This window comes from Elephantulus edwardii, unplaced genomic scaffold, assembly GCF_000299155.1.
Source record: "Elephantulus edwardii isolate Elephantulus edwardi_28Jun2011 unplaced genomic scaffold, EleEdw1.0 scaffold00071, whole genome shotgun sequence".
Classification (NCBI taxonomy): Eukaryota; Metazoa; Chordata; class Mammalia; order Macroscelidea; family Macroscelididae; genus Elephantulus; species Elephantulus edwardii.
The window spans coordinates 6,235,176-6,247,187 of NW_006399821.1; the positions used below are offsets into that span (position 1 = coordinate 6,235,176).

Below are 12,012 nucleotides of genomic sequence, written 5' to 3' on the forward strand. Positions count from 1 at the left end.
CCCTGGTAACCAGTAATAAATGCTGGTCTCTATGCATTTGTTTCTCTACAGAATTCATAAAAATGAAATAACATTGCATTTCCTTTTTGTGTCTCACTTCACTTAACATAATGCTATGGTGTAGCATGCATCAAACTTTATTTCTCTGTGAAATAATATTCCATTGTAGACATGTTTTTTGTGCCATTGAGTCAAGACTGACTTATAGCAGACTGTCCAGTGGATTTTCAGAGGCTATACATCACAGGAGAGGAGACTGTCCATCTATCTCTCAAGAAAAAGCTAGTATTTATATAGTAGTATAAATGGCAGACCACCTGCCTTTGGGTTGACAGATCAACTTCCTAGCACTAGGTCACCAGAACTCCCTATTGTATATATAATTTTGTATTTTGCTTATCCATTAATCTGCTGATGGACACTTGAGCTGTTTCTGTCTTTGACTGCTATGAATAATGCTGCAGTGAATAATGATGTCCAAGACCCTTTTGAGCCCCTACTTTCAATTTTTTTTCTACCTAAGAGTGGAGCTGTTGGGCCATATGGTAATCTTATGTTAACTTTTGAGGAACAGCCACATAATGTTACATTTCCATGGGAAGTACACTAAAAGACCTGAACAGAAGATTTCACAGGGCAGCTTGGGAAGTCAGCGCAAACTACTATAATGGGACATGCAGAGACCTAGAATTCACTAATAAAAAGGGAAGAACTCACTCAGCATATCTTAAGCTGAAGGAACTGAAAGACAAATTCAAGCCTTGAGTTACAGTACATAGGAATGCTATGGGCAAAATCTTGAATGATCCTGGAAACAGAAGATGAACAGAATACAGAGAGTCACTGTACCAAAAAGAATTGACTAACACTGAAATATTTCAGGAAGTACTAGATGAAGAAGAGTCAGTAATAATGAAGGAAGAAATTCAGGCTTCCCTCAAGGCATTGGTAAAACTATAAGGTCCCAGGAATAGATGGGATACCAAGTGAGATGTCTCAAATGGCAGATGTAGCCCTAGACCTGCTCACCAGTCTGTGCCAGGAAATTAAAGAACAGCTGCCTGGCCAGCTGACTGAAAAGGATCAATGTTTGTTCCAATTCCCAAGAAAGATGATCCAACAGAAAGTTGAAATTATTTAACATTATCATTAATAATCACTTGCAAACAAAATACTGCTGAGGATTATTTTTAAATGGCTAGAACAGTAGTAGAATTGCTGAATTTAGAAGAGGCTGTGGTATCAGGGATATCATTACTGATGTCAGTGGATCCTGGCTGAAAGGAGAGACCGCCAGAAGAATATCTATTTGTGCTTTATTGACTATTCAGAGGCATTTGACTATGTGGTTCCTGGCATATTATGGCTAACACTGAGAAGAATGGGAATTCCAGAACACTTGATTGTGCTTGTGTAAAACCAATACCTAGACCAAGTGGCTATGTACAAACTAATAAAGAGAACACTGCATGGTCTAAAATTAGTAAAGGTATGCATCAGGTTGTATAATTTCTCCATATCTATTTAATCTGTGTGATGAACAGACTATTTGAGAGGCTGCACTCTGTGAAGAAGAATGTGGCATTGAGATTGGAGGAAGTCTTATCAATAACCTTAGTTATACAGATGACACACCTTGCTTGCTGAAGATGAGGAGGACTTGAAGCTCTTGCTACAGAAGATTAATCAATTCAGCCTTCAATATGGATTTCATCTCAATGACAGGAAAATAGAAATCATTGCTACTGGACTGATAAGTAATGTCATTTAGATAGAGAAAAGATTGAGATTGTCACTAACTTCGTTTTTTCTTGAATCCACAATCAATACACTTGGTACCAGCAGTCATGAGATTAGGAGATGTATTGCACGGGGAAAGTCTGTAGTCAGAGAGCTCTCCAAATGAGTGAGGAGCAATCATGTCAGTTTGAGGACTAAGGTGCTCTTTATTCTGAGCCTGGTCCTTTCAGTCACTTGCTATGCATTTGAAAACTAGACAGTGACTAAGGATGATAGAAGAATAACTGATGTCTTGGAACTATGGTAATAGAGAAGAGTGATGAAGGTCCTGTGGACTGCCAAAAGAACAAACAGATATGTCTTGGAGAAGGTGCAGCCAGAGTGTTCCTTAGAGGAAAGGATGATGAAGCTTCATCTCATGTACTTTGGGCATGTTGCTAAGAGAGGCTATCCCTTGGAGAGGAACATCATGCTTAAGAAGGTGGAAGCGTGGCGGAACAAAGGAATACCTTCAACCAGGTGGGTCGACACAGTGACTGTGGCAATGGCCTAGAGTGTGTTAGAAATCGTGAAGATGGCACAGGGTTCAGATGGGTTGTTCATAGGGTCGCTATGATTCATGCTTAACAGCACCTAACAATAGCTAACAACATGGCAAATACCCAGAACTGCTATTTTCAAACCCAAAACAAATGAAGGAGGTGACTACTTTTCTACTCTTTTTTCCTTTCTTCTTTGGCCACTCCTACAACATCCACTTTTCTGATACTCATAATTCCGTAGATGCCTTCTGACTACTAAGAAGGGGCTCTTATGTCCTATTATAGAGGCACTAGAAACAGCAGGACACAGTAAATGCTTTCTATTTGTCTTCAGAGTTAACAATATATTACTTTGATGTACAGATTCTTGTTGCTGTTCAGATTTTATTTTCCTTTTTTATTTTTCATGAACTTCATTCTAATGTTGATCATTCCTTCTTAGCCACAGAACAGCCTGGTTCACTGCACAGTTCGCAGGGATTCAGGATGGGTCCGGTGGAGGAGTCTTGGTTTGGCCCTTCCTCGGAACACCAGCAAGAGTATGAGCTCAGCCTGCAGAATAAACTCCAGGAGGAAGCCAACTACCATCACTTTGGCAGCCGCATGGACAGAAAGGAAAAATGGAATGTAGCTTATAATAGAGAGGAAGAAAGGAAACGAAGAGTTTCCCATGACCCCTTTGCACAGCCAAGGCTTTATGAAAATGCACAGAACCCAGGCATGAAAGGCCTTGCTTCTTCTAGTGCAGCTAATCACAGTGACAGAGTGCTACACACACCAGGGCTAACCAGCCAACCCCAAATAACATATTGGAACAGTGGGTTACACAACAATCAGTATAACAGCTATACAACAGTTAATCAAATAAGAACTCCAGACCCACGAACTTCTGGTCCAAGACCTTGGTTTGAGCCAAATCCTAGTCATATACCACCCCTGCATAAAACTCCAGTGCCTGAGACCAGCCTACTAAGTTTCCACTTACCTACCATTCCGTTTCAGTCCTTCTCATCAACAGGTAAACAGGCTGTTAATCCTACCCTTTTATTATTACATTTTCTGAAAATAAAGGCAGCCGTTAGCTCTATTGTAGATATGATAGAGACAGATAGAGTTTTTTAGACTTAGGCTGCCAGATGCAACTTGACGACTATGGAATGCTTTTTATCCAACTACCTGGCCTGTGCATATTTTAGTTTTATCTTAGGATTCATCACAGTTGCCAACAAGTATTGGGTTACATATCATTTTAACTGGTAAGTGACCTCCACCATGAAGTGAGTAATCTATTAGCACTGTTAGTCCCAATCTTTGATGAATGGAAAGATGCTTGCTTGGATTCTTTTTATCTTGCTTGCTGTTTTCTGAAAGCAACACGTTAAGTCTTGGGTATTAATACTTTTTTAATATAGGCCAGAAAATACCATTTGTGCTAAAAAATTTCCTTAAAATTTCCATATTTTTTGAGTAAAATAAACTAGTTGACAGTATTTACTAGCAATCTGCACTGGAAGTGATACTGATTTCCAACATCATTGTCATGTAGTATGCCCCACTACCACCTCAGTATACCCACAGCAATTAGTGATGTCTGTGCCCTGAGAATTATAAAATCACCTTAGTTAGAGAGACATTAAAAATCAGAGAGCTGAATTGCATTTGCTTTAAAAGGCCAAATTATCCTAAAACATTGGATAAAAACATTCTCTATGGGGGTTTTTCCCCTATAAGTTTTAGAAAATTTATTGAATGCAAAATATTAAATTAGGCATTAAACAGACTGTAAGTCATTTTACATGTAAATAACATGTTCTGTTTGCATTGTATCTGGAAATAAAATTTTGCATTGGTGTCACCATATTTTATTCCCTCACAATTAATTCAATAAAACTTATATATCACTTAAGACTAAATACCACATAGCTTTGGTGACATAACAATGAACAAACCACCTCTGTCTGTACCTTAGTACATTTCCTGGATGTACTTTCTGAGAGCTTTCTGAGAGAAAAAGCAACAAATGTCTATGGTGTCTGATCCAGTTAGATGGTTGTCTCTTAGGGACAAAGGTACTAACCTGCCAACAGATAAATTTAATTTGCCTCCTTAAATCTTTCTTCTGCTTTTTCTCTCAGGCAAAGACTTGGTAAATGTTCTTAGTAACAATAAACTCTGACAGCTTCAATTCAGCATGGATATCACTAAACCTATGTAATTTACAAAGTCTTGGCCTATACTGGAACAGGATATCTGCTCTTTAAGAACTCACTTGGTGCAGAAGTAAGCCATGTGAACTGATAACAGAGCAGTCTGTGTCACCTTGCTAGATTACAGTTAGATTACAGCAGAGAATCACTAATGGAAGGCTGAATTTGAGCAAGACTCTTGCAGAAACTCTCAAGTACACACGGAAAGGAAAATAGTCCAGGTAGAGAGAACAGTTTGAGGACAGACCGTGTTATCATCAATGAGTCAGGAAAGCTTGTGTGAGAGGAGAACTAGAACAGTAAGGAGTTATTTAAAGGATCAAGAGAGGTTTGGGTAGAACTGGTTTGCTTTGAGTACTGAACTGAGAGATTAGGGTTTTATTATAGGAAGGAGACACTAACCGGCACTTTGATTTGAAGAGCCTGCTCAGGAATGTATCGATCCTACTTGTATCCTTCCTTTACTTGGTACCAGCCATATTTTAAAAAACATCTAAAGGGCTAGCATAGGATATATCATTTAACCCAACATTTACCTTTAAGCTCTTTATAAAACTTTTTTTAATCTTCTGTTACCAGTCTAGGTGTATTCACTTGTGTTTCTGTCTTCTTAGATGAGTCCACCAGATATAACATACATAATAGCTCGGGGATTCAGATTGGAAATAATAATTTCATGGAGATTGGTGGAGCTCATACACAGCCACTGGAGAGTACTTCTGTGAACTACGAAGAGCCAGCATTAAAATACCAAGAGATCTTTGGTAAGATGCCCTTTAAAAAGATCCATTGCTGGGGTAAGACTGAGAAAAACTGGATAAATTGTGTATACTGCACTGAAACAGATGAGGGAGTGAATAATTTAAAAGTGATGTATGATAGGGTATTATGGTCATCACAAGAGTCCACAATTAAGGTTGCATAGTGGAATGTACTTGGGGCGGTGGGAGGGGTGAGGGGGATTGTGTACCAGGGAGGGAGTGTTTCTTTTACTTTTGAAAGAGAGGAGCGAACTGGGGAGGGGGGTGCTGGGCTGGGAGAGAAGTGCAGCAATAAATGAATGGAAATCCAAAATTTCTGTAAATGCTCATTAAAATTATTTTTTTTAAAAAAAGACCCATTGCCTAATGACCCTGAATATTCTTGCTTTTTAGCAGGATTATGATGAAATCCTAAAATTTCTATTGTATTTTCCTTAAAAGTTACCCTGTGATGAAGATAGGAACATAGATTTATTTTGAAAATTAAATGAGTCATTTTCTACAAAAAACTTTGAACACTTCTTAGTACGTAGTAAGTTCTATAATACTGTCATCACCAGTATGGCCACTCAGACCTGGAAGAAATAGGTGATTCTGTACCAGACAGAGACTGTCATCTGAACAGCACCTCTGGATAAAAAGCCAGAGGGTTTTCTCTACTAGGGCTCCACTGTACAGACCAATAATACAAAACACAACCAAGGAAAGAAATTATGAGTCCAAAATGTTGTTGTTGTTGTTGTTGTTGTTGTTATGTGCCGTCAAGTCGCTTGCGACTTTGAAGCTTGCTTTCATAATTTTTTGATTTCTTGAATGTTGTTGAGAATACACACAGTAGAACAAGCACCATTTCAACAGTTTTTACATGTACAGTTTTATGACATTAATAACACTGATTTGTGCAACCATTCTCACACCCTTTTTTCTAAGTTGCACCTCTTCCTGTAATATAAGTTCACTGCCCTGTTTCCAGTTTAACCTTTTGAGTTGCTGTTGTCAGTTTGTTCCATAGAGAGAGATTGTAGTAGAACATAATGCTATGGCAGACATACTTTACTAATTAAACTAAACTACTGGTGGCCTAGTGGAAACGATCTGTGCTGCCAACCCGAAGGCATGAGTTTCAAATCCACCACTTGCTCAGTAGGAGAAAGATAAACTATTCCTCCTATGCATTTTACTTCTTTTGAAAACTGGCTGGAGGGTCAGCTATGATTCAGTTCCAGCTCGGTGGCACACAACAACAACAAGATTAACAACAATATCTTGCTTGCTTTTAAGACTTCAAGAGCTATTTTTCCTTTAAGATTTAAAGAGTATGTCAGGGCAGTAGTTTCAGGGATTGATCCAACCTTCATAGTGCTAGAAGTGTGGATTCTATGAGAATTTGAAATTCTAAGAATGCAGCTTTCTGATCAATCCAGGAATTGGCAATGTTTATTTACAAAGGCTTGGACAGTCTATAATAATTACAATTATATTATAGATATACTTTGTAGGCCCTAAGGTTTCTGTTACAGCTAATCAATGCAGTGTGAACTCAATATGTAAATTAAAAGGTATGGGTGTATTCCACTAAAACCTTACTTACAAAACAGGCAGATGTGGCCATAGCCAGAGTTTGCCATTTCTTGTTCTAACTCATAAATAGCATTTTGGAGATGTAAGGGGAACTTTGAGAATCTGATGAAACTCAGGGTCTGTTGTCTAAAGAAGTCGACAAAATTCGGCAAATAGCTTAAGCGGTATTTGAAATGCCAATACTCAACAATGAGGACAGAAGATGGGAACTGCAGGGGGAAAATAATTTGCTTTCTGCTTATATTTAGTTTATTTTATTAGATTCAGTTTATGGTTAGGATCCAAGAAGATGATTGGTTTGTAGTGGTAGTATATATTTATATCTGTGGTTTTTAAAAAATTATTTTACATGTTACTTTTACAAAAAGATAAGGGGAAGATGCCAGTAGAAAGAGAAGTGACAATAGATAGGAAAGAGCAACTGTAGGGGGTGTGTGTGCGTGTGCGTGGTGTGTGTGTGTGTGTATGTGTTTTGTGTACATGTCCTAAAACAGACCTGGAGACCGTGAAAGACAAGAAAGGTGATATCACTGATTTTATAGTTCATTTTAAAATGTTGAAACTGCAATATATAAAATAGCTATCACAGGTGCATCTAGTGTATTCTTAGCTACCATGTTTATTTTGTTGTAGTTTTTGTTATTGTTGTGTACCATAGAATCATAATTGACCCATAGCTGACCCTCCAGCAGGTTTTCAGAGACAGTTGATCACACGGGAAGAGATTGCCCATCCTCTCTCGCAGAGCAGCTGGTGTTAGTTGCTATCAAATAGGCTTCAACTTCATGTACAACAGAATGAAGCCCTTCCCTGCCCGGTCATGCACCATCTTCACAACATCTGCTGGGCTTAAAGCCCATTATTGCAATCACAGGTCAGTCCACCTCCCTCAGGCTCTTGCTCGTTGTTCTTCCATGCTTCCAAGCATGATGTCCTTCTACACTTAATCTTAGCCAAAAGGCCGAGAAGCGATCATGATGTCCTTCTCCATGCACTGACCCCTCCTGAGAATATGCGCCAAGTTTGTGAGATGAAGTTGCACCATCCTTGCTTCTAAGAGGCACTCATTCACCCTTGAAAAAGCTGTTATTCTGTTGCAGTAATGCATGGTCAGAAAAACGATCCCAATTGTTAAACACTTGGTTCAGACCATAACTAACTTTTTTGTAAAATGTCCCTGAACACATTTATCTATCAATTCTGGTACTTTAGGATCACTTGTGGCCTGATGGTAAGAACTCATGGAGCAATCCCAAATGTACAAGGTTCTAATCCAGCAGTTACTCTGGGAGAAAGATAGGCAGTCTCCCCTCATGCGATTAACTGCCTCTGAAAACCTGCTGGAGGGTCAGTTATGAGTTGATTCTGACTCAGTGGTACTTAACACACAATATGTGCTCAGCATGTCATTAACACACAGAAACATACATCATAGTGGTCTCAATGTCCTTGATTAAATCAGAAGAAAGTAAACTGTTGAGTGCGGGACATCAGGACTTGGGTACCCATGACTCCGGCCAGATGTAAGCAGAAAGGAAAATTTCCAAAAGTAGTTATGGGGTAGGTGTGTCAGAGACAATAAGATTGGTACAGGATAGAGTAGGGTTTAGGGCTGTGGTACATAGGGTCACTATGAGTTGCAGGTGACTCGACGGCACATAACAACAACTGTGAAAATACTAGTCTTTGCCTTTACACTCAAGAAAATGTAATGTAAATAGGGATGCTGGCTCATCCAGTATAGATCGCCTAACCTAGTAGTCCAGTAGGGATTTCTCTGGCAATGCCATCAGCAGTGACTGAGGTCTTTATCTGCTAGAGGAAGGCGTACACTATGATCATTTGCACAAAGGTCCTATGAGTACTCACAGGTATATAAGCTATTAAATGAGAAAGTATTAATTGAGAAATTATGGTACATTAACACAATGAAATACTGCGCAGCATGCAGGAGCAATTATTTTGTAAATTATTACCTAACTTGGGAGGAACTGGAGAGCATTATGCTGAGTGAACTAACTCAGTCCCACAAGGACAAATACTGTATAAAACTATTCTTGTAGAATGGGTATAAGGATCTAAGAGGAGGGTAGAGGAAGGTGGAAGTAGAGGGAGGAGGGCTTAATCATGGAGTTGTATAATTTGATGGATGTGGAGTGAGGGAAATTGGAAGAATTTGTTATAAAAATAATATATTCGAGTTTTGTAAATAAACTAGTATAAAATAAAAAGTATTAAATGCAATGAATAAACACCTGTGTAAAACTAAGAAGTTACAGAAATTATAAGGATGGAACAGGATAGGACAAGGTACAGATTGTTGTTCTTAAGGTCGCTATGAATCATACTCGATTGGGTGACATCTAACAACAAAAATAATGAAAAAGTTATCTTTTTTATTGTCTGCTGATACTTTTCACTATACTAAGGGTTTTTAGCAAGCTAGAATGCTCAAATGGATTATAACTTGGAACTATCTTCTCTTTTCCATTTTACAGCTAATAATACCAGTCTGACTGATAAACACCTGGACCCAGTTAGAGAAAATCTTGGAAAGCAATGGAAAAAGTGTGCCCGTAAGCTGGGCTTCACTGAACCTCAGATTGATGAAATTGACCATGACTATGAGCGAGATGGACTGAGAGAGAAGGTTTACCAGATGCTCCAGAAGTGGCTGATGAAGGAAGGCAATAGGGGAGCCACAGTGGGAAAGCTGACATATGCTCTTTACCATTGTTCACGAATAGACCTTGTGAACTATTTGAAAGACGTCAGCCAGAACTAACCCTGTGCAGGGCTCTGGCAGCAGAAGGTACATCTCACTTGGAGAGTAACCAATGGAAAGTGTGCTGACTCAAGGTAGTCCAGGATTTTGTACAGAGTTGCTATGAGTCATAGGTGACTTGATGGCAAATAACAACACCAACAACAATCCAGCTTCTGGGTCATCATAAAAACAAAAACAAAAACCACTTCCAACATTTCATACCAGAAGAATGGAGAAAGAAATCTCATGCAAATAACTTCAGGAAACTGCAAACAAGAAGACTAGTGAAAGCTCCAGATCCTACAGGATCCTCAGTAGTTTTGAAATGGATAGAAGAGATATTTGAAGAAGATCATTTCCTTCAGCTAATAACCTTCATTTACACAGTACATTCCATTTGTGTGTGTGTGTGTGTGTGTGTGTGTGTGTGCGCGCGCGCGCATGCGCGCGCGAGAAAAAACACGTAAAATGTATCTTCTTATTTGATACTCTCCACAACAGGCTCATGCTATACACCAAAATATAGTAAAATTTTACATTCGTTCCAAATAGGGTCCCCCCACCCCAAAACCTGTTTATTCCCAAAACCAATAACTTCAATACCAGGTAATTACACTATCTGTTATTACTCACTAAACCAACTGTTTTGGGATTGATTCTGACTCATGGTAATACTCCATTGGGTTTCCAAAACTATAAATCTTAACAAGAAGAGACTGCCCTTCTTTCTCCCTCAGTGTAGCTGATAGATTCAGACTGTCAACCTTTCAGTCAACAGTGCAATATATTATTTACTACATCACTAAAGATATTACGAATGACTTGCATATCTCCACTCTTTATATTAAGAAGGTTTAAAAGAGTTGAAGGAGGGGAAAATAGAGGCAAAAGAAAAAGTATCAAAGTCTCACCACAGTTACTCATTGTTACTACAAAAGTTCTTTATTCCTTTTTTAGTTCTTCCCTGGCATTCTGGTACTTTATGTGGTGCCACAATGTGTGTGCCCTGAAGAGGAGACAGGAATGCAGGAAATACTGACCTTTTTAAACTCTGCAATATGACAGGGTCCTCAAAGGTGATCACCATTAGTCACTTCAGTTTATCTCAGTATTACTGGAGAAATAAAAAAGGACTGGTTCAGTCTGGAGTTTGTACCTCTAATACGCAGCCATTAAAAATCTACATGAAGTCTTGGAGGAACAGAAACTTGACAAGATAGACTCCAACTGGCCATAGGCCTTCCTTGTTTAATTTTTTTTTAATTAATTTTAATTAAAGTTTACAGAGACTTAGGGTTTCCAGTCATTCATTGTTGCACTTTTCTCCCTCACCACCCCCTCCCCCCAATTCACTCTTTTGAAAAGAAAGAAAACTCTTTCGTTGTTATGTAACCCCTCCCCCCCACCCCCAGGCCATGCCACTATGCTGTGAGGAAGTGAAAAAAAAATGAGTGAATCAGTTCATGTATCAGAAAGACAATCACGTGTCAGAAAGAACCCTGGTGTTTGTAGGTCAGTAAGAATGTTCAGTGCTTCTGACTGTACAGCCCCAGCAGCCCAGCAAGCACACAAACATGCACGTGTACTGTGTGGCTGAAAAGATGTCTTTTCAAAGCATCCCTAGTCTGTACTTACCAGAAGGTAAGCTCCTCTTTCCACCAGCCTCCTTCTCCTTTGTAATAAAAGTATCACTGTATATTGACAGATGTTCTTTGGAAGGGCACCAGTACCCAGTGTTGAGAACCTCAACTTTGAAATACTAAGCTTCAATTCTGTCCACACAAAACCCAGGAAGCGCCCCCTGCTGGCGCAGTGGTACAAACCTCAGCTGCCGTCTGAACCTACAATGGGAGAAAAGACGGGCTAATCCTGCTCCTTGTTAAGATTTCAGCCTCAGAAACCATGTGGGGCTATTCGGCTCTATTCTGTAGGGTCACTATGACTGGAAACAGACTAAATGCACACAACACACAAAACTTAGACTCATTTCTCAGAAGCTACACAATTACTGGATACTGTATATTAAAAGGTGCACTAGAGGGGGAAGGGTCCCAGACATTGCTAGGACTTGGATTTTGTGTCCTAAGTGTATCCTTTATACCTCTGCCTCAGTTGTTTTCTAAGTTTTCTAAATAGCAAAAACATTGACTGAGGAGTGTTAAATAGCAAAAAATAAAAGGTGATTTGTTTGTGTGTGTGTGTTTGTGTGTGTGTTTTTAAAGCAGTGGGCTATAATACATATTTCTTTTAAATTTTACATTTGTGTACAAAGTTTACATACATAGTGTTTCACATTGTTCTTCATTCACATTGTGTTTCACACTGTTCTTCACATTGTGTCTCATAAAATCATTTTCATTCATTATAAAATCAGTCATCATCAAACCATGCCCTTCATTACCCTGTCTTTCCAG

General features: G+C 39.0%; 1 protein-coding gene across 1 annotated transcript in view; it reads left to right on the plus strand.

The window, feature by feature from the left end:
- Positions 1-9,616, plus strand: part of RIPK1 (receptor (TNFRSF)-interacting serine-threonine kinase 1) — a 31,280-nt gene extending 21,664 nt beyond the window's left edge. Inside the window, exons 8-10 of the mRNA XM_006888715.1 lie at positions 2,725-3,300; positions 5,104-5,253; positions 9,330-9,616. Of these exons, the coding sequence (XP_006888777.1) occupies positions 2,725-3,300; positions 5,104-5,253; positions 9,330-9,616 (1,013 nt within the window). The remainder of the gene's footprint in view (positions 1-2,724; positions 3,301-5,103; positions 5,254-9,329) is intronic.
- The last annotated feature ends 2,396 nt before the right edge of the window (positions 9,617-12,012 follow it).